This window comes from Meriones unguiculatus, chromosome 1 (genome assembly GCF_030254825.1).
Source record: "Meriones unguiculatus strain TT.TT164.6M chromosome 1, Bangor_MerUng_6.1, whole genome shotgun sequence".
NCBI lineage: Eukaryota > Metazoa > Chordata > Mammalia > Rodentia > Muridae > Meriones > Meriones unguiculatus.
In genome coordinates, this window is record NC_083349.1 from 24,174,176 (window position 1) to 24,196,152 (window position 21,977).

Here is a 21,977-nt window from a genome sequence, read left to right on the forward strand (position 1 = left end):
GTTATTGTATTCACAGTCTATTACCCAGCCACCTGGCCACTCATCTCTTGAGTGTCTCTTGAAACTCTGCCATGCCTCAGACTCCACAGGACATAGAAATGGGCACAGACAGCAGCAAGAATCCATAAAGTTTGACCACTGGGGGCACTGCCAGGCTGTCTTAGTCAGGGGTTCTATTGCTGTGATAAAACACCTTGACCAAAATAGGCTGGAAAGGAAAGGGTTTATTTCAGCCAACGACCATCAGGTCACACTCCATCACCGAGGAAAGCCAGGGCAGGAACCTGGAGGTGGGAACTGAGCGGAGACCATGGCAGAATCCTGCTTACTGGTTTGCTCTCACAGTTTTCTCAGCCCGATGCCTGGTTTTTGCTTGTTTGTTTTTTTTTTGTTTTGTTTTTTTTTGTTGTTGTTGTTGTTGTTCGAGACAGGGTTTCTCTGTGTAGCCCTAGCTGTCCTGGAACTCACTCTGTAGACAAAGCTGGTCTCTAACTCAGGGATCTGCCTGCCTCTGCCTTCTAAATTCTGGGACTAACGGTGTGTGCCACCACTGCTGTTGGGCAAAAGATTTAGAACTTTTTTTTTTTTTTAACTTTTTGTTTTTGTTTTTTTAAGACAGGGGTTCTCTGCAGCCTTGGCTGTCCTAGAACTAGCTTTGCAGACCAGGCTAGGCCACAAAGTCACAGAGATCCACCTGCCTCTGTCTCTCTCAAGTTGCTGGGATTAAAGGCTTGTGCCACCACCGCCTGGCAAGATTTTTTCATTTTTAATTATGTATATATTAAATGCATGTCTCTGTGTAGGTTGGTATACATCAATTCAGAACCATTTTGGAGGCCAGAAGAGTGAGTCATATCCCTAGAAGCCAGAATTATAGGTGTTTATAAGCCACTGGCCATGAGTGCTGGGCTCCAAAATTGCTAAGTGCTCTTAACCAGTGAGCTACGTTTCCAGCTGGAGATTTGACGTATCCCTGTGGGTGGTGTCATTTATTCAGGTGGGGGGGTATATGGAAAGCCGTCGTGGGGAGGTATCATGGTCAGTGCTGTGGTTTGTCCCTATCACACGCTGAATTTTGATCTGCAGTGTGGCAGCACTGAGAGGTGGTGAGGCCGAGTGGGACATTTTTTATTCCCGTGGGTTGACTCAGACAGCTCGGTTGCCAGTGTTGAGTTTCAAGGGTTTGGAGGTTATTCGTAGGTTGCCCAAGACATGGACACTGGCATCTGCAACTCTAAACAGAGATCCAGGATGAAAATGTGGGTTTGTATGCCCATCATAAGGTGCTGCCGAGAAAATTCCAGGAAACCTCCAGAGCTTCCACAGCGAGCCTGTGCTCTTACTGTTGCTTTCTCAGTAACAGGAAACAGGACTAATTTGTTTTATGTTGCTCTAACCGAATATCACAGCCTGAGTGATTTATAGCATTAGAAGTGTACTTACGCTGAGTGCCATGGCACACACGTGTAATTGCAGCACGTGGGGAGGCAGAGGCAGGGGAATGTCTGTGAGTTTGAGGCCAGCCTGGTCTATAGAGCTAGTTTCAGGATAGCCAGAGGGCTACGCAGGAAAATCTTGTCTCAAAACCAAACAAACAAAAATGTTGATCATTCCTGCTACCTAAAATTATGAGTCAAAGCACCTGGCAAGGTTCAGATGAAAGCAGCAGTGAATTTGTGACTGTTTTAATCTACCACAGGAAAGGCCACAATAAATGACCTTAACAGGACACTCTGCCTTGAGAAGACTCGCCTCTGATAAGCTGCCACCATCTTGCCTCCAGCCAGCATCATAATAGGTATATCAGACTGTGGAAGTCGGTCAATAGTCGTGTGTGTTCATCAGTCATCTCATTGGTAAGGAAGGCCGTTATTTCTCCCATCCCCTGTTTTTGTTTGTTTGGTTAGTTTTTGGTGGTTTGCTTTTCCAGACAGGGTTTCAGGTACTGGAGTCTGGCCTGAAACTCACTACTAAAGTGACCTTGAACTCCTGATTCTTCTACCTCCACCTCCAAGTTCTGAGACCACAGGCCTGTGCTGCCATCCCTAGTGAAGAGGTAGGATCTCTGGCCCCTCCCCTTAACTTGATGGGTCTGTATAACCTGCAGATGTCCCTCTGCATGATAATGCAGTTCCCCTCAATGGGGCACTGGTCTGTGCAGCCAAGCTGGTAGGTCACAGGAGGCCCAGGCCACACGGGAGTCCGTGAGAGGCTCCTCTAGCCAATAACTCGTTAATCCCTTGACCCCTGTGGCAGACCTGTGCATGAAGGAGCCTCAGAGCAACCCAGCCTGGCTCCTGAGACCTCCAGAGGAAGTCCTCTATGTGGTAGGCAGAGATAAGGAGTCTTTATTACACCTTGACTGGATGCTTGACCCATCATAGCCAAAAGAGATGGCAAGAATCATAGTTTCTTTTTGGTTTTGGTTTTGTTGTTGTTTTGTTTTTTTCCAAGACAGGGTTTCTCTGTATAGATCTGGCTGTCCTGGAACTCGTAGTTTCTTAAAGACAGATAATTAATAAAGGTTGTTGGTAACAGAAATAAGGGGAAATAGCGGCTTAAATAAACTAGCATTTTACTCCCTTTCCAATGAAGTCTGGAAATGTGCAACCAGGATTGATTTGGGAACCCCACTGTGCCAGTAGAAACCCAGGATCTTTTATCTTGACCTTTCTATTCTCTGCCCATGGCTGCAATTTTCAAGGTCACCACCAGATCTGAGATGACAGCAAGAGCGCCAGCTTGATGTACATGCCAGTGCGAACGCAGGATGAAGAAAAACCAAACCAAACCACAGGGGCTTTCTCCAACACGGTTTCTTTCCCAAAGGCACCGTTAGAAACCCCTTCTCACTCCTTCTGGAGATGTCTGAGAATTATGTCACACTATACAGGCAAGGGAGGGAAGACATGTTGCCCTTCAGCTGGGGTCATTGCCATCGGAAGTGCAACTGGACTTAGACTACTGAGGAAGGGAGAACGGCCAGTGCGCAGCCGGTGGCGGTGGTATCAGGAGGACGGTGGAGGACAGAGGCTTCCCCTGGGAAGCTTTCTTGATATTTTGGGTACTTCAGTTCTTTATTTCTTTACTACATGGCATCTCAGGTGTCCCAGGATAATCTTGAAATTCATATGTAGCTGAGGATGACCTTGAACGTCAATCCTCCTGCCTCTACTTTCTAAACACTAGGGTGATAGGCCCACACTTGCTATTCAGTGTTGGGGCTGGAAGCCAGGGCCTCTCGCATGCTAGGCAAACACTGTGCCCGCTGAACTACACCCCCATTCCAGGCAGCAGGACTTTGGCTAATTGTTTTCATGTAAAGCCTTGCCATTTCCCTTCTCAGCCGCACGCCGAGGCTCCAGTTTGCCCTAGTTTAGACACAGATTCTGGTGTTTTGTCTAGAGCCACGGGTCTTCACTTCCACTTCCCCCGTGCTACTCGGAGCTAGGGCCTGGGGAAGTGATTACACTTGAGCTTCTCCCCAGGCCCAGCGCTCTTGCACAGTAGATAGAGCAAACTGCGTAGAATGTTGATATCTGCTCAGACACTTCCCTGTGGCCCTCTTCGAGAGTAAGGCCCTGCTTTTGTTCCTTAGTTTCTTTCTTTAGGTGCCATTCTGGCCTGCCCTGGTTCCAGCTTTGTGCTGCCCAGCCTTGCCCCCAACTGATCAGTGGCTACAAATAGAGCTGTATTTGGGTCTCGGGCCATAACTTTCTCCCCACAGTGGGAACTAGACATTATTCCTCATTCCTCTGTGTACCCAGAAGATTTGCAATTGCCACAAGGCTGAAAGAGGAGTCACTTGGAACAATGCATAAGATCTAATCGGACTCTCATCCTGGGGTTGAGTGCATTCAGCTACTCAGGGATCTCAAAGGTGAGTCTTGGAGGCCCTGGCAGGAAGGTTCACAGTCTGTGTATCTAAATGCTAGAAAATGGCGGGTCTCCTCCCTGACTCGATGTACCCAATGGGCTTGCAGTGCTGGCCTCGGACCCATCACCCAGGAATGCACATGTGAAACCTTTCCTGTTTCATAACTTTATTTAATTTTCTCTGTCTCTTCCCTCCCCCGCCAGCCCCTGAGAGGGGGTGGAATCCCCAGTTGGAAGGGAAGGGACTCTTTTGTTCTCCCTTGGGAGGGATGGTGTCCCCTGGACAGGCTCCATGGATGGAAGAAGCAGGGGCCTTCAAGGCAAGACCAGGGCATCGTCCAAGAGGCTGTGGCCAGGGCAGAGCCCCTCGGATGCCCTGCGGTCCTACATCCTGTGGGTCAACCAGAAGGTGAAGAGCAGAGAAGCCTGGGGAAATGGGTGGGAACAAGGCTAGGGTATTATGTGGGTGACAGAGGCAGATATGAATTTTAGGGTGCTGGGGCTGGCTGTGGTGGGGCTCGGAGTTGGAAACCCTGCCTCACAGGGCAAGCTGAGGGTGCAGCAAAAGCACGGAGATCAAGGAGGGGGGGCAAGAGGGTACGTCTGTGCTCTGAGAACCGGGCTCTGTGGGGGAGCTGCACCTTAGGGTCTGGGGATAAGCAGGGCACTTGCCCAGAGCAGAGGCCAGAAGGCAGATGAAAAGGATGGAGCAGAGGAGGATGAGAACTCTGGTGGGCAGGGGATCAAGCCGCGGGGTGGCCACAGCCAGCCGTTCAGCTTCAGGCCAGCCATCCCAGCTGGGCGTGGTCCCAGGCCACCAGTTTGTGCTTCTGTGCTGCTGAGGGCTCCCCAGGTAGCTCAGCTGTGGCAGAGAGTCAGGCAACGGTACCCACTTCTCCTCCCCATCCCAGCGTTCCTGGAAGCCTCTCTCCCTGTCCAGCATCATCTGCTTTCACAGGGGAACATGGTGATGGTTGGGGGAGCCATGCTGGGGACAGATCACCGACTCGACTTAGTTCCCTTTCCCCTCAAAGGAGCACGAGTCACTGTGTTTTCGTCTAAGGGTCCTACCCCACTCCTACTCCTTGTGCAAGGCTGGTCTGTTTTCTTTTCTGTTTTTTTTTTTTTTGTTTGTTTGTTTGTTTGTTTGGTTTTTTTGACAGCTATTCAGATACCCAAGCCCATAGTGAGATGGTGAGGAGAGAGGGGTGCTCCGGGGCTGTAGGGGGCGGGTACCTCAGAGTGCACCCTGCCCATCTCCCTGGCAGCCACTGTCCCCGTGGACAATGAGCACCGGGAAGTAAAGGGCATCCTCATAGCATGGGGGGCTTTCCAGGGGCTCAGTGTCCTCCCCTCTGCGTCCCAGGGGGCCTCCACTCAAGCTGCGGAAGACCCCTGGGGTGGCCCGGCCCCCGGCCCCCAGTGACAGACGGCTGCGGCTGAAGGGCAGGCGAGGCCCGCTGGGACGGGCAGGAGGCAGGGAGTTGCTGCTGACGGAGCGGCGGCAGCGCTGGCAGCCTCGCAGGTAGGCCCCAGAGCTGGCACCCATGACCACAGCCTCCGAGTAGCTGGGCACCAGCTGCCGGTTGGAGCAGATGTGCCACTCGAGCTCTGTGAAGTCCACGGTGGCCACGCGAGAGAGCGGCGGCCCGCTGGGCACAGCCCCGGGGGGCGGCGAGCTGGCACCGAAAAGCTTCTCCACCTGGTAGTGCACGTGGGCTGTCCCGTAGGCCGCCACCACGCGCAGGGGCCAGGACAGCGTGGCTGCAGACACCAGCCAGAAGACCCAGGCTCGGGCGTACCAGGGCGGGCTGCGAGGGTCCGCGAAGACCATGAGGGACTCGCGGAAGTCCACGTCCTTCAGGTGCATGCCCTCGCGGGCCTCCAGGTAATCGTCCAGGCCCTCGTTGGCGCTGAAGAAGCGGGCCCTCTGCGTGAGGTACGAGGCCTCGGCCTCAGCGCTGCCGAAGCTGAAGCACTTGGTGAAGCGCAGCCGCGTGGCCGCGTGGTCCGTCAGGCCCACCAGCTCCTTGGAGACGTCGCGGACGCCGTGTGCGCTGTAGTCGAACTCGCCCCGGGCCGTGCGGCTGTCCGCCCTCTCGTGGTAGACCTGCGTGGTGGTGTAGGCGTCCCCGTTGCGGTAGCGGGTGATCTGGCGCGTGCGCCGCACGTAGTGGTAGCTGGTGGCCTTCCACCAGACGCAGGGCGGGGCCTGCTGCAGCCGGTGGATCAGGGCGAGCACGGTGTTGGCGTCGGTGCGGGGTGCCTGGCATGAGCGCACGTGGCAGTGCCAGCACTCGGCCAGGTAGAGGAGGTAGAGGAGGGACACGAAGGCCAAGGGGATGTACAGGTAGCCGTCGGAGCAGGGGCTGGCTGGATAGGTGGGCGGTGGACCGCCAGCCCCCCGGGCCAGGGCCGCCTCAGGCCCCAGGACCAGGCGGGGAACAGTGGCCAGGCGACACCAGGCCACTACAGCCCCGCAGGCGTGGATGAGCAGCGTGAGGAGCAGGCACTTCCAGTGAGACTCTCGACACAGAGAACCTCCCAGGGATTGCTTCAGGGGCCTCTGCTGCGGGTGGGCAGAGAGAGAGCGCGTGTCAGTGGCCGACCACTGGCGGGGAGGAGGAGGTGCCCCAGAGCCCACCTCATAGGAGGAAAAACTGAGGCTTCCATCGATCCAGCTATTCTGCAGCACGTCTCACAGCAGCAAATCTTGTCTTCAAGCCCACCTCGCCCCCTGTGCCCTGCTGTGTCTCAGTCAGAAGACTCCTCTGTTCCCCTAAAAACCCAACAGGGAAGAAATGACCCCTCTGTGACTGCTGAGAACTCTGACTTCTGGCAGTTCCCATTCTGTCTCTGATTTGCTGTGTGTATTTCCCTACCATTTTACCCTCTCTGGGTCTGGATTTTGGTCCTGGTGGTCTGGGAGGCTGATGTGGCGGGGAGTTGTGTGTGTGTGTGTGTGTGTGTGTGTGTGAGAGAGAGAGAGAGAGAGAGAGAGAACGCAGCTATACAGCATGGAGTGCTAGTTTTTCTGCTCAGACCCTTTCATCTACTCCAGCACTCAGTTTGCTCCTACGTGGATCCGTGGATCCGGTTGTTGAGGATTCAAAGCGATCACATGTGGGAATTTGTTAGCACAGGGTCTGACCCTGGGAATAAACACGTTTGCTGCTACCCTATGACTCCCACTGGTCCCTTGTTCCACTAGGGATGGCAGAAAACTTGGAAGAGTCTGCTAAGTAAGAGAGATAGATAAAGAGATAGAGAGAGAGAGAGAGACAGAGAGAGAGAGAGAGGGAGAAAGGATGGGGGAGGTGTGAGTCAGGGCGAGAAGCAGATGGAGGGCCGCCCTCCACTCCCAATCTGTGCTGAGGGAAGGGATGAGACACGAGCTGCTGGACAGCACAAGCTACTCCTTGACCAGAGGACGTAGCACATCCTCCATGGGAGGGCTACCTCAGCTCTGCTGTCAACAGAAAGAGAAGACGGGGTGGGGGTGGGAGGTGGGAAGTATAGAGGTGGGACTCTTGGTAATGTCACCTGCTCAGCCCGGTCATGCCTTGAGAGGTCCAGCAGGAGAGGAGACTGCTCCCAGTCCCACCCAAGGCAGCCCCCCCCAGCATCAGATTTACCTGTGTCAGCCAGGTGCACACACCCCCTCATTCACATCCCCAAGCCATGCTCATCCTAGACCCACCCACCGCATAGGAACACCATCCCTCATCCAAGGACCATCAGAGCTCTTCAGAGCACAAGCCTCACCGCCATAGCAAGGTGTACCCAGACACTCACAGCCCCTTCACCACAGGACACACATGAGCACAGGTACATGTTACATTCTGGCACCCAGACACGTAAAACCCTGACCACAGTGCACATCTCTCCCACCCTTTGGCCACCCGACACCCACAACCCATACCCAGCCACACACTGGAGAGGCGCGGTATGGAATCACACACCCACACTCCCGGTGAAGAGCCAAGGCAAAGGGGCCACGACAGCCTCACCTGACCAGGGGTGCCTATGTTCCTTACTAAAGACACAGGGCACACACAAGCAGAATTTTTCTCTCTCGCGCACACACACCGCACACACAAGCACATCATATCCACTCACACACAGTCCGCTCACCGCCCTGTTTTCCACACCTATCATCTCACACTTGGCACGTCCTCCTAGCCAGGGCTGAGGAGGGGCTCTGGGGCTCTCCGCCCACTGGCGTGGGACCCTCAGTCCTCACCTGGGGTGGGGGAGAGCAAGGTTTCCGCGGCCGCTCCCTTCTCTTCCCCTCTCCCTCCCCCACCTCCAGTTCCTGCCACCGGCTACTGCATTGCAGGCACCGCCCGACACCTCGTGAGCAACTGGGCTGGACTGGGGGCCTGACCCCACGGCCCTGGCAGTCCCGGGCAGCGTCCCAGGCTGCGCTAAGGGACAGGGACGCGTAGGGGGCGGGGGGGGGGGTCACAGGCGCTGACGTCACGGGACCGAAGAGGATGGTTGAGGGGGCGGCGAGGGCAAGGGGGCTCTCCTACCTACCTGCCCACCCACCCCTGCCTTAACCTAAGCGGACCCCGAAGCCTCGACCGCAGCCAGCACGCTGTCCCCCCAATGACGTCATTGCCGAGGGGCTCCGGGGCTTTCCGTCCCTCTCCGGGGGTCGCCCCTCCACGTGTCCCCTTCACCTCTCCACAGCCTCCGTCCCCACCACACGCCGCCGGTACCTCCTCCCGCAGCGGCTCGCCGTCCGGGATGAGCGCGGGCGCCTCCCCGCCGTCTCCACCTTCGCCCTCCGGCATGGTGTCCTAGGTGCTCCGGCTGCCGGGCCCGGGCCCGGGGCATGATAAGCAGGGGGCGCGGAGGCTGCGGCGCGGCCCCGAGGGGCGTCCGCTCGGCTCGGCGGCCGCTGAGGAGTGCGCCGAGCCCAGCCCGGAGCCAGCCGGAGCGCGGCGGCGTTGGCGGCCGCGGTGCCCGGCGCCCCGCCCTCCGCTGACCCCGCCCCCGCGGCACCGGTGGCGCCGCTGGCTGCGCCTGGCACCGCGGGCGCGCCGCCCCGAGCCCTGCCTGCGGGAAGCCCGGGCCGGGCCGCCGGACGCCCGCCTTCCCCAGCCGGGCTCGTGCTGGCGACCTCGGGCCAGCCCTGGCTGGAAGGGGCCCGAATCTCCCGGGCTGTGTGAGGAGGAGGGTGATTCTCAGGGTGGAGGGGCGCCCGCCAGGCTCCTCTCGAGAGGATGGGCCCAGCGCTAAGCCCCGTCCGGACTCCAAAGAGCTTGGAAGCTTTGCTTGTACAATTAACACTCAGAAGGGAAACATGAGTCTCTGCTGCTCGGCTCTGCTTAAGGCTGGTGGGCTGGAGCCAGGGCACCAGGGACTCTTAAGCTGCACGACCTTTGACCAGCCTATTGACCCCTAAACTCAACTTTTCTATCTGAGAAATGGGAATGGAAAAGCGTTGGATTATAGTCACCAGCATTCTCGGGCCGTGCGCTGGGCCGGGGCGGGAGGTGGGTTTTGTGGCAGGAGGACAGCCTTTTCCCAGGGGCTCCTCAAGGCCCCAGTACTTCTCCTTAGCCCTAGGGCTTCCTCACACCCAGGCTTCGGTCTGGGCCTTGCCTCAGGCTAGATAATTAGCGGCTAGATAATTAGCGGCTAGGAGAGAGGCAGCTGCAGTGCTAGGTGGGCCGTTCTTTGTGTGTTTGAGCAAAGGGCAACTCCAAGACATTAAAGGATGGAGTAACGGATATAGAGAAGAAAGGACTCCTTTTATCCGTGCATTTACTATTATTTATTTATGTATTTATTTTCCAAGGTGTGGTTTCTCTGGGTAGGCCTGGCTGTCCTGTAACTCAGCATGTAAACTAGGCCGGCCTCAAACTCAGAGATCCGCCTGCCTCTGCCTCCCAAGTGCTGGGATTAAAGGTGTGTCTCCACATTTATTTATTTGTTTACTTTTAAATTTTTTTAAAACTTATCTTTTAAATGTACATTGGTGTTTTGACTGCATGTATGTCTCTGTGAGGGTGTCAGATCCCCTAGAACAGGAGTTAAGGACACTTGAGAACTGCCAAGTAGGTGCTTGGAGTTGGATCTGTGTCCTCTGGAAGACCAGTCAGTGCTCTTACCTGCTAAGTCATCTCTCCAGCCCCACGTTTTAAATTATTATTTTACGTATATGAATGCTTTGCTTGTATGCATGTTTGTACACCACATGCGTGCACTGCCCATGGAGGGCAGAAGAGGGTGTTGGATTCCCCGGAACTACAATTACAGGTGTTGTGAGCTACCATGTGGATTATGAGAATCCAACCCAGGTCCTCTGGAAAAGCAATCAGTGCCCTTAACTGCTGGGCCATCTCTCCAACTGCACCCACTTGTTTACTTATTTCCTGGGCACAAATGATCTTCAGTTGTGTGCTTGGCCACCATGAGGACTTAGATATGTGTGGAGAATGACACAGTCCCTGTCCTCAAGGAAGCTAACCAGGGAGAAGTCTGGTTAAAGGGGGATTCAGAACCCAGACTCTGGCCACCACTCTAGGCCAAGGTCAGTCCTCTGTTCCCTTTGTACAGAGCTAAAGTGACTCCCCCCCCCCCTTAAAATGTAATTACCTTTTACATTTAATTATTTTGTGTATCTCTCTGGGTAGGATGTGTGTGAAGAGGCACACTTTAACCACAGTGCAAAATCAGAGGATGACTTTTGGGAGTTGGTTCTCTTCTTCCGGTATGTGGGGCCTGGGAATTGAATTGGCACCCCCCCCACCCCCCAGCCATCTCACAAGCAAGTTAAGATGACTCTGAAAGGCTTCGGACAAATGGACAGGAAGGGAAAGGGCATCCCAGATGGAGGAGCAAAAGCAGCCTTTGGACCCCATGCGCTGAGTTTGGGGAGCAGGAAGGTCTCACCTTATGGAACTGAACACTGACTAGCTAATCAGCTTCAAGTACCAGAGGGTGTGTCATGGTCTCTAGAGAACAGTGCCTGGAGGTCTGTCATGGGTGGGAAGAGCCCCAGGAGGCTTGGAGTGAGGCTGAAGGGCCTCACTTTGAGGTCGCAGAAATGGTGATGACTCAGGAGACAGAGCAGCACACCTCTGCCTCCCAAATCCAACGGACCACCGGAGAAAACAGTGGGCAAGGCGGACGGATACAGATTCCTGCCACGTGTAACTACAGATCTGCTGGGTCTCGGTTTCTGTCCGGTGCGTGTGCATGCGCGTGTGCGTGATGTGTTGAGCGCGGTTCCAAACCCTCCCAGCAGAGGCCCTCGCGGGGAAGCGGCGAGCGGCACACGCTGCGGGGCATTTTCAGCACCGGCCGGCGGACAGCACCTGCTCTGCAAGGAGTAGGAGGCGGGAGGAGGAGTCAGGGGCTCGGGCTCAGGGCCGCGCTGTCGTCACCCGCCCGGTGCCCGCAACCACACATCCTAGGCAAGCCGGAGCTCCACTACAGGACAGAGCGAATTGGCGGAAAGAGAACGCAAGAGGGAGGGCAGGGATAGGTCAGAGCTTGGTCAACCGCCACGTTCCTCCCGGACTGACCGCGGCGGAGCCAGCTCCGCGCCCTAACTAGCAGGATCGGTCCGTAGCTATCTTCCGAAACCGCGCAGTCGTGGCAAGGAGCGTCAAGCGCCGCTCGGCGCAGGCGCGGAACTGCTAAACTCCTTCCCGCCGATTGGCTGGCCGCGCAGCGAATCAGCAAGCCTACTTGCTCGCTTCCGGGAGCGTCTCGGATGGCCCCGCCCCCTGGCTATCGGAAGTTGACTATGACAAAACCCGATTGGGCGAGGCCTCACCAGTAGCCAATTGGAGGCGTGGAGGGGGAGAGGCTTCTCCGAAGAGCCAATGGGAGACAGCGGAGTGCGACGCCGTGGACATGGCGGCTGCGGTCGGCCAGCCCCGGGACGTGTCGGGCCGTCGGGTAGCTTCGGTCGGCGCTAGGCGAGAGAAGCAGGTGTTTCAGTAGGGCTGGCACCCACTCCTCAGCGCAGCCAGCCCTTGGGTAGGGCGAACGCCACGGCCATGGCTTATCACTCGGGATACGGAGTCCACGGTGCGTGAGGAGTGGGGAGGGCGGGGCGCGGCCTGACAGCGGGGCGCCAGAGACCCACCTGCCCGGAGGGAGAAGGCCTGCGGTGACCGCTGCCCAGGGCGGGGAGAGTGTCTCTCGTGTCCCTGCCCTGCCACGCTGCAGCGTGGCCTGGACTTCGCCCTTACTAGCCGGTCCTGAGATCAGGCGGCGGCAACGCTGCCGGGATCCCCAAGTCTAATCCTGTATAAACCGAGTTCGCTTCCAGAACTTCCATTCTCTGTAATAACTCTGGCAGGGTTCCTGACCACTGTCCAGGGACTGTGAGTCGCCAGTGTTGCCTTTTCTACCCGTGTTAAAGGATGTCTCTCCGGTGACCGTAGCCAAGCAAACGTCTGCTCGCCCTCTAGTTCTCAAGATCATCCATCCCCCTTGAGGGACTTCCCAGAAACCCCAAGTGGGCAGCCACTTCTCGGCGCGCCTTTGCCCCCTTCTTGTAGTAGAGGATTCCAGCAAAGGATAGATCTTTCTCAAAACGCATCCTGGCTTTTCCTCAATGCTTGTTTGGTGCCCCAGGACCTAGGCACAGCCTCTCTGCGTGGGGAAGGAGCAATGGTTGGGTTCTTGCCTTATATGTCTGTCATCTCCTTTGGTACTCCCACACCTGCAGGTTCCAAACACAGGACCCGGGCGGCCCCAGATCCCCCTCCACTCTTCGATGATACTAGTGGTGGCTATTCCAGCCAACCAGGTGGATACCCAGCCCCAGGAGCTGATGTAGCCTTCAACGTCAACAACCTGCTTGGAGACCCAATGGCCAATATGGCTGTGGCCTATGGCAGCTCCATAGCATCCCAAGGGAAGGACATAGTACACAAAGAGGTGTGGCCCGTGCGTAGGAGGGTGACCGGGTTTCCCAGGTGCTGCAGGGTCCCCTCTTACCCTCTTACCGGGCAGCCTTTCGGAAGGAGCAGTGTAGCTTATCCACAGCCCCTTTTCCTTGCTTCCAGCTGCACCGTTTTGTGTCTGTGAACAAACTCAAGTATTTTTTTGCTGTGGACACAGCCTATGTAGCCAAGAAGCTGGGGCTGTTGGTCTTCCCCTACACCCATCAGGTGAGCTGGCAAGCCTCTCCCCGCTCGTGAGTAACCTGACTGATCCTCAGACCTCAACCCCCGCCCCCTCTCTTTTTTTTTTTTTTCTTCCCCTCTGCTCATGCTCATCGACCACCTCCGCCACTGCCAGAACTGGAAGATGCAATACAGTCATGACGTGCCTCTGCCCCCGCGGAAGGACCTCAATGCTCCTGACCTCTATATCCCCAGTGAGTCTCCATGGCGGGCTTAGGGACACAGGAGACGTGTGCCTTTGAAGCATAGTAAGGAGACTCAGTTCATAGTCCAGCATCCATTTCTGGTCCTCTTCATGTGTGACTGTCACTAGACACCAGGTTGACAGGGTGACCAGTGAGAAACTTTTCCTGAATGTGACCTTGATGTTTCATTAACACTTTCCTGCCTTTCAATTTGAACTCCTCTCTCTCCAGTGTGGGGCTCTGGGTTTTTACTTGGCCCAGCAGCTTCCAGCTGTAGGACTTTAGGCTGGATCTTTCAGACGTCAGTAAAGCAAGGCTGACAATGGCCTCTACCTCAGAGGATTATTGTAGGGAGCCAGGAAGATGATATGTGCTGTGCATCACACCTGACAAGAAGAAAAACACACCAGACAGTAGGCACTAGCTGCTGCTGTTGTTACATGCCCTCCAAGGCCTGCTCCGGCATTCCTTCCTCTAGGAAGCCTGACCCCTGGAGCAAATGCTTCCTCCTTTCCAGATCCTCATAGCTGCCTGGCTCCATGGCACTTGTCAAGCTAGCTACATTGCTCCTGCACCTCACTCTTCTCTGTCCTGTTGGTTTAGCAGGTTCAAGCTCAGAGGACACACACAAGGAGAGTAGATATGCTAGGGCAGAGCCATCCAGAGCAGCTGCCCTCGGTCCCTCTTAGAACCACTGTTATAAAGCTGGCGGCAGGGCCTTAACTGTCCCGTAGCTTTACAGGTGGGAGCAGTGCTGTGGCCTCTGGCACCTGGGGAGGTGGGGATGGGGGGTGGGGCGAGGGTGCAGGGGAGGATGACTTAGGTTGAAATTGCTACCGAAGCCTGGCTCTCTGTGGCTTTGAACTCCTGTGAAAACTGCCCGTAGTTAAACCTGGGGTCTCTGCATGGTCAGGGACCTAACCAGTGCCTCTGACCACACTCAGAATTGTTGGCCGAGAGGGACACCTGAACTCTAAGGACAGCCTGGGTTGTCCACCGAGTCTGCTAGTCATGCCAGAAATCAGGCTGGTTCCTGTCCAGAATGAGCAGTGGCCCAGCTCCACAGTGTTATTTTGGCGATGCTGCAGGAAGCTCAGGCGCCTCCCAGTGTAGGAGGGGAGGTGGTGGCTCGTGGCCCCGGGAGGTGCAGTGGTATTCAGCTGGAGGGGGTAGTCAGAGACGTGCACTGGCACAGGACTAGGAGAACTGGATGTGGAGTGTGAACAGCGCCTGGGATGTGCGGGAGGGAGGCGTGGGAGAGGCTGGAGTGCCAATGAATGCCTAACGAGGGGCTTTGGGTGAGGGAGCCGGAGTGACTACTTCCTCTCCTCTCTTGGCAGCCATGGCCTTCATCACATATGTGCTGCTGGCTGGGATGGCACTGGGCATTCAGCAAAGGTTGGTAGTAACCCTCTTCTTCTCCATCCCGGCTTATCTCCCCTCCTCTGTAGAGAATCTGTGCCAGGTCCTGTGCCAGGTCCCAGCTCACCCACCACTGCCCTTAGCCTCTCGCCTCACACCTGCTACAGGATGGCCGATTCTGACCTACCTCCCGTGGCTGCAGGTTCTCCCCGGAGGTGCTGGGCCTGTGTGCAAGCACAGCCCTAGTGTGGGTGTTCATGGAGGTGCTGGCCCTGCTTCTGGGCCTCTACCTGGCCACCGTTCACAGTGAGCTGAGCACCTTTCACCTCTTGGCCTACTGCGGTTACAAATATGTGGGGTGAGTGCCTGTGGGGGAGGGTTTGAAGGGTCTGTGGCCCCAGCTTTTGAGATTGCGTAGCCGCAGCCTTCTTTCTGATGCCAGAGACCATTTCTACCCCTTCTCAACCTCCACCTCTCCTCTGTGAGTAGATGGCTGCTTCCAACAGTGTCCCCTTGGGGGCAGTAACTTGAAGGAGGTTGAGGATTTGTGAGTTGTTCAGGGGATCCCAGGGAAGAGGAGGGAACATGAGGTCCTGGGGCCACGTCCTGAGCCTTGCCAGTCCATTTGTAGCCTTAGGGAACAGCCTGGTGCCACGAGCCGTGGTGTTGGGTGGGCCAGTCTCAGGCCAGGACCTTGGGGTTCACTGGTTCGTTCCTGCACCCCCAGGATGATCCTGAGCGTGCTCACAGGGCTGCTCTTCGGCAGCGACGGCTACTACGTGGCCCTGGCCTGGACATCATCTGCACTCACGTATTTCACTGTGAGTGCGGGGCGGCCCCTCCCCCTTCTCCTCTGGGTCAGCTCTGGGACACATCTCCCCTCCCGACCAGCCTCAGCACACTTCTCTTCCAGGTGCGTTCTCTGCGGACCGCAGCCTCGGGCCCTGACGGCATGGGGGGCTCAGCCGCTCGGCAGCGTCTCCAGCTGTACCTGACCCTGGGCGCAGCTGCCTTCCAGCCTCTCATCATATACTGGCTGACCTTCCACCTGGTCCGGTGATCCCTGGTCCCAGGTGGCACTGAGTTTTCCATACATTGAAGATTTGCGTTCCTTAACTTGGCTTGACCCTGGTTCCTGGGGCCCAGAGGAAAGCTGCAGACATCTCTGGGCCTCTGCTTTGCCCAGGGGGCTCAGCTTGGGGCCGCTTGGGAGAAGGGCAGATAGGCCTGCGGCAGCATTCTGGAGGTGACTTTTAGACTGCCCTGAAAAACAGCTGGAAGGGTTGCAGTGGACACAGCTGGAAAGGGAGGATGGAAGGGTGGCTCCAAGGCTTCAGATACAGCTGAGGCACTCCCAGAAAAGCCTGGGGCTAGTAGGGCAGGACTTCCTGTGCTAGGGAATTAGCTCCAGGTTTCCCTGTAGAGCATTCCACCTAACCCCATCTGTTTGAGCCTTTCAGGAGGAACTGGGGCTTATGTGTTTTCAGTAGTTTATTCATATTTTGTCACAAATGGCCGGGGAGGGGGTGCCGGACTCCTCCAGGCAACATAGAAAACAGGTCCAAGGGACAGGGTGGGTGTGGGTTTGGGATAAGTAGAGACTGGGTTGGAAAGAGAGCCTGGGGAGGGGAGGGGGCAGACTAGGGATGGGGCTGCCCCCATGTTGAGCCTGCTCATTCCTGGTGCAGGTGCCCCCCCACCTGCAGGGGGAGCTTCAGGGTGAGGGCCAAAGGGGGCTACCCAGAATTTCCAGGATCAAGGTCTGCCTGGTGACAGGGTCCCAAGTTCCCCTGAAGTGGACAAGACCAGAAGTCCTGCCCCTTGCAGAACAACTGCCATGCCTAGCTGCAGGCTAGCAGAGGGGCCCCCGCACCTGATTAGAGCTTTGCCTGGCCCTAGTTGGAAGGGAAGAGCTCTGAAGGCGGGGGTCCCCGCAGCAGCAGTTTGGGGGGTGTGGAGAGGCTGGAGGCACCAGTGCCCCCTCCCTCCCCAGGGCTGAGGCCTCTGGGGCCAGAGGGGCAGGGCTGGGGGTGCACAGGCGTCCGGTCCGATCTGGGCTTGCTCCCTGGCCGGCTTCCCCCTTAGAAGCTCACCAACGTATAAACCATACTGTGGGGGAGACAAGGCTGTGAATTTCTGTCCTGAGAAAGCCTGCCACCCGTCCAGTCATGCCCTGGGCTGTCTATTGTTCTCAAAGGCAAAAAAGAGGGACTGGGAATTGAGAGCCTGAAGCCTGGGATACCCCTTGCCTGGATCCCATCTGCCGTGGCCAAAGCCTCACCTGTACAGGTAATAGAAGAAGGAGAGCAGGTAGAAGGCGAGTTTGCACCAGGACTCCTTCTGGCAGTAGTTGAGGATGTCAGCATTCATGATAGAGACCGCATCATACATGACCTCAGAGCCATCCGCAGGACGGTGGAAGTACCTGGTGTGAGGGAGGCCTGAATGCCCTCCCTAGCCACCCTGGTCTGACCCCCCACCCTGCCCTGCTTGCATCTTCACCTCCCTGAGATAGCTGCTGCCCTCACCTCCAGAGGTGGTAGAAGAGGAGGGGGATGTTGAGGCCCAGGGTCACCCACTCTGCCGCACACAGAAACATCAGACAGAAGAGGCCGTGGATGGAATATTCCGGGACCACCAGCTGGGGGAGTGAGGGTAAGAAGTCAGTAGCATGGTGCCAGGACCGACCCAAGCTTCAATGGCACAGAGGGATAATGATGTTTAAGAAGTGCCAACCCACCGTGATCTCAGAACTAAAAGGCCTCTGGCTTGCCATTCCCTCCCTCCTAGGTGGCAAAGGGGACCAAGCAGACTCGAAGAAGAGGAAGGCGTTGCTGTGGGCTACAGAGAGTTGAGGGCAGCACTAGCTAGGAGCTTCCGGACCCCGCCCTGACACTGACCTTCCTCAGGAGGCAGCAGATGCGTTCTATGTTTTTCAAACGCTCGCGCTGTAGAGAAGGAAAGGGCCTAGATAAGGGAGGCTGAGGAGCAGAAACCAGGGCGCCTCCCACGGCCCCGGGCGTTGTCGCCAGAGGGCGCCAGAGCGCTCCGCAGCGGCATCCTCTCAGGAAAGCAGCCCTCCATCCCCATGGCGACCGTCGCCATGGAGGGGCCTTCACCCTCATCTCCATGGCAACGGCCCAGAGCCTGGAAAAGGCTGCCCCACCAGGAGGAACCCGAGCCCTGAAGCCCGCTCCAGGTGTTTGCGGGGGTGGGGACAGGGGAAAGGACAGGGTCACCTCACAGGCCCTTCACATCACACCGCGCCTCCATCTCCCCGACCCCCATTACCACCCCCCACCCATGACAAAAAGACAAACAGACGGACACACCTCAGCACAGCACATGTATCACTTACTGCCCGCGCTGGGTTCCCCTGGTCGATGGGATTCTTGAAGTCAGTCCGCAGCTCATCAAAGGCTATGATCTGGGGATAGGGGCACGTGCCCGTCAGGGTCGGGGCAGGCCCAACCCCCTTAGCACCCAGCTACCAGATGGCTCAGAGGAGAACATGGGCTTCCTGGAGGGAGCTGGATGGTAGCCCCCACATGCATGTTCTTCCATGGGGTGGGGATGCATACGCGGGGACCCCGCCATCTGGAGTTGATTGCCAATGAAGAAGCAGGACAAGTCCTGGCCCAAGCGCACACAGCAGTCAATGGGGCGTCAGTGTCTACACTCCCCGTACATTTCAAGACGTGGCCTCTCCTCTCCCAGGCACCCCAGAGGCTTGCTACACCGGTCTCCAAAAGGAGGTGGGGAGGACTGGGGAGAGGACTGGATCAGTGACGAGGGGTAGAGCCTCCATATGGGTTGGTGGGGTTCAATATGACTAGGTATTTGGTGAACAAATGGGAGGAACACAGTCCAAGCCGCGGCAAGAGCAGATAAAAAAGGCACAGAAGGTTGAAAGAACATTGAGGAAGCAGCAGGTTCACGGGGTTGGGTGCTGTGAGGAGAGTGGGAAGAAGGAAGAGAACGCTGCACATCGGTGGAAAGGTCAGCAGCTAGTCCCTGCAAGGCCAGCCAAGACTAGATTATAAGGCAGCGAAGTGGGGCAATCGGATGGCTCGTTGAGGTCTGGTGGGGATACAAGCTGCCCAGGCCACAGCTGAGACAGGCCCCAGCAGGCCTTATGAGCTCACTGGACACTGTGACCACCCACTTAATGCCTACCGCTTTCACCTCTAACTTGAGGATGAGAAAGCAGAGGTTCGGTGTCTTGGCCAAAGCCACAAGAGCTACTAAGTGGTAAGCGCATAACCCAGTTAAAAGTACTACCTATTTCGTCATTCTTAGGGCAGATCAGCGAAGGGCGCATTGAGTGTCCGGGAGGGGTTCGTGGTGGTCTCCATGAGAGAAGTCTGGCGGCCGTGGAGATGGAGGAGTGTGGATGTATCCTAGTGCTCTAAAGGCCTGTGTGGTGGGGGGAGTGAAGGCAGAAGGCCTCAAGGTCCCTTCTGTCATGGTGTCTCATGGCAGTGTGCTCAGGAGTGGGGAGAGTCCCGAGGGAGCAGAGATCTGAGGAGATGATGCTGTGGACCTGGGAGGCACTGCAGGTGACCTGGGGGAGGCAGGCTGGCAAAGAAGCCTGACTGGGGGGGAGGGGCAGTCCCCTCCCTTCCCCTCTAGCCCCAGGATGAGGCAGCAGGCCCACCACCCCCAAACATCCTAGACCCCATACGGTTCAGAGGAAAAGAACATGGGCTTCCTGGAGGGAGCCGGGGCCATCTGGAGCCCCTCCCCCAATTCCTCATCGACTCTGGGCTGCTGCCTGCCTGACAGGCACAGCAACAGGGTCCAGCAGGGGCGGAAGGGTGCCGTCTGTCTGCCCCAGGGCTGGCACCACCAGCGGGTAGCGGGTGTCGGGCCTCCCACCCCCCAGGCTGCCTGGCGCTGACTCAGCATCACCCCCCTCCCACCCCGGAACAAACAATTCCCCACTGTGACAGCTGACACACGTCACTCACCAGGGTTGCCTAGTGACTAGTGGGACTTGGGCTGAGGGTTGAGGTAGGACCTGGGGTCCTGGCTCAGAAGGTTTTACTTCTTACCAGCTTTGAGTTGAGGACCAGACCTCATGTCTACAAGCCCATTTTACTGATGAGTAAACAGCTCCAGCCTGCTCAGATGACCCAGCTAAAAGGCTGAAAAAGCATGGTGCCTCACAGTGGAGGGGGCCCCAGAAAGGCTTGGTGAGAGAACAGAGGTTCGACTCCAAACCTTAGTAGACTTAACTCAGCCTCCGCAAGGGCAAAGTCTGGGTCTCACTCAGCCTGACTGCCCGGCAGCTGCTAGACAAACTGTCCTAGGCAGGCTTCTCTGAAAATCTCCTGAGAAGAGAGGCCCTATCAGGGAAAGTGAAGATGTGAGTTGGAGGAGTCTTGGATTTCAGGAGCTGATTATCTAGTCCTGTATTTCCCTGCCTGTGCCTCCCCCTGCTTTGTCTTGTTTTCTTTAATTCTCAGGACCCAAGCTCTCCTGTCCCCACAGGACTGTCTAAGGCCCTGGGACTGGGACAGGAAGCTCAGATCATAATGGACCTGAGGTGATTGAAGAAGAGAAAAACAGAGCAGAAGACAAGAAAAAGCAACTGGGAGACTCAGGTCAAGACTAGAGCAAAGTGAGGGATTGGGCTGGAGACAGTGCGTGTTTGGAGACACCTGAGGGGCCCAGGATCGTCACACAATAGTGGCATAGCATATGTGAGAGGGAAAGGAGGGGGAAGGGCAAGAGAAAGATGGGGAGATTTCTGGGAGGTGGGGAGCTTCCAGGTAACAGGCAGCAAGTCCCAGGAAGAGAAAAGGAATGAGAAAGCAAGAAAAAGGCAGGTAAATCAAGGAAGAGAGGCAGGCTGGTTGTAGTCAGATCAGAGGACCTCCAAAAGATGAACGACCAGGAGGTGTGCACAGGGGTCCATGGAGGGTGCTGGTAGCTACAACAGACAGAGGCCTGAATGGGACCCGTTTGGGGCAGACACCTCAGAGGGTACAGGAAGGGAAGCTGGAAGTCGGGTGGCTGCAGAGACCCCAACAATGAGCCAGAGGCTCATAGTTCTATAGAGAGGATAAAGGAACCAGGGAGAGGGGCCCTTGGGAAGGCCCAGGAGAGAACTAGGTAGAAGAACCCTCTCCAGGGGGAAGCCATCAGGAGGAGAGGAGACAGAGACGGTCTGAAGAGTCAGGTGTGAGACACCGAAGCCAAGGTGAGGGCATACCGGGAGTGGGGGGCATGGAAGACAAAAGGCATATGTGTGTGGGGGAATAGGAAGGAAGCTGGAAAGTGGAGAGGGAACTGGAGGGTTACCCAAAGTGAGACAGGCGGGGGCTGGGTTTCTGGGGCTGCTTGGAACCTATCTCTCTTGGGTCAGAGAGGGGTCCAGGAGGGGACAGGGTTAATGGGTTCCAAGATATGCGGGTCTTGTAAACAGATGCAGTTGCCATAGCAACCGGCTCCATCACTGGTTGGAAAAACCCACAAAGGAGGTTTTTTTTTTTTTTTGGGGGGGGGGGGACAGACAAACTGCCCGATGGACAGATGGGGTGGATTCTGAGGATGTCGAAGGATCAAGATTTCTGCCCCCTGCCCAATGACTGGATAAGACAAGGAGGGGTCAGGACCTACTGACATACCCTCAGACAGGCGGGGGCGGTAAAGAAAGGAGGGGGGCTGTCCCCGGGGAAGAAAGACAACGACAGGGGGTGTTAATGGGGGGAGCGAACAGATACCATGAGGGATAGTGGGAAAGACCCTTTAAGTTTCCCGTGGGCTCTGATACTATCCGCCCCAGCCCCCTCCTGCTCCATGAGCCCACTGCCCCCCACCCCGCCCCCAGTCCGAGCCCAGCCTTACGTGCCAGATGACAAAGAAGATGAGGGAGGCGCACAGCACCAGGGTGAGCATGTAGCAGAATGCTGCGAAGGTGAACGCCATGGCCCCCGCGCCGGGCGGCGGCCCGGGGGGCGCCAGCGCGGGGTCTGGGCGCAAGGGGACGCCCCCCGGCCCACACTTAGGGCCGGCCGGGCATGGCCCACCGGACTCGAGGGACACGGTCGGCGCGTCCGGGACCGGGGCCGCGGGGCCGTGGGGGACGCGGGGCACGGGCCGTGGGGCTCGGGGGGCGCGTCCGCTGCCGGCTGCCCGGGCCCCGATCGCTCATCCTGCGATCGCTCGCCCGCGGCTCCCTCGCTCTCCAGCCCGCGAAGCCGGCGGGGCGGAGCCGGGGGCGGGGCCGCCGTGCAGCGGCCTCGGGCGGGGCCGAGTCTCTGAGAGCCCCTCCGCCAGCCCCGTTGGCTCAGCACCACCGCTCGCTCGGCGCTGCGAGCCCAGGGCTCACGAACCCTCACAATACACAGACCTGGAAGCCCGTTCCTGGCCCACCTCTTAAACAACTAGC

General features: G+C 57.1%; 3 protein-coding genes across 4 annotated transcripts; 1 reads left to right on the forward strand and 2 right to left on the reverse strand.

The window, feature by feature from the left end:
- Positions 1-4,024: 4,024 nt before the first annotated feature.
- On the reverse strand, positions 4,025-8,845 carry Tmem151a (transmembrane protein 151A). The gene is made up of 2 exons (XM_021650305.2): positions 8,601-8,845; positions 4,025-6,445 (listed from the first exon to the last, which is right to left on the reverse strand). Exons 1-2 carry the CDS (start codon positions 8,673-8,675, stop codon positions 5,114-5,116), a joined length of 1,407 nt encoding a protein of 468 aa, XP_021505980.1. The 5' UTR covers positions 8,676-8,845; the 3' UTR covers positions 4,025-5,113.
- A 2,876-nt stretch (positions 8,846-11,721) lies between these two features.
- Yif1a (Yip1 interacting factor homolog A, membrane trafficking protein) lies at positions 11,722-15,697 on the forward strand. The gene is made up of 8 exons (XM_021650301.2): positions 11,722-11,928; positions 12,575-12,786; positions 12,915-13,019; positions 13,150-13,228; positions 14,560-14,617; positions 14,784-14,939; positions 15,309-15,402; positions 15,495-15,697. Exons 1-8 carry the CDS (start codon positions 11,898-11,900, stop codon positions 15,639-15,641), a joined length of 882 nt encoding a protein of 293 aa, XP_021505976.1. The 5' UTR covers positions 11,722-11,897; the 3' UTR covers positions 15,642-15,697.
- A 357-nt stretch (positions 15,698-16,054) lies between these two features.
- Cnih2 (cornichon family AMPA receptor auxiliary protein 2) lies at positions 16,055-21,784 on the reverse strand. 2 transcript variants are annotated; one of them, XM_021650302.2, is made up of 6 exons: positions 21,434-21,784; positions 17,940-18,008; positions 17,482-17,529; positions 17,110-17,222; positions 16,863-17,006; positions 16,055-16,690 (listed from the first exon to the last, which is right to left on the reverse strand). In XM_021650302.2, the coding sequence occupies exons 1-6, from the start codon at positions 21,512-21,514 to the stop codon at positions 16,663-16,665; spliced, it is 483 nt and encodes a 160-aa protein (XP_021505977.1). In that variant the 5' UTR covers positions 21,515-21,784; the 3' UTR covers positions 16,055-16,662. The 2 variants fall into 2 exon arrangements, with proteins under 2 accessions (XP_021505977.1, XP_060240402.1); XM_060384419.1 differs by lacking the exon at positions 21,434-21,784 and having other exon boundaries at positions 17,914-18,008.
- Between the last annotated feature and the right edge of the window lie 193 nt (positions 21,785-21,977).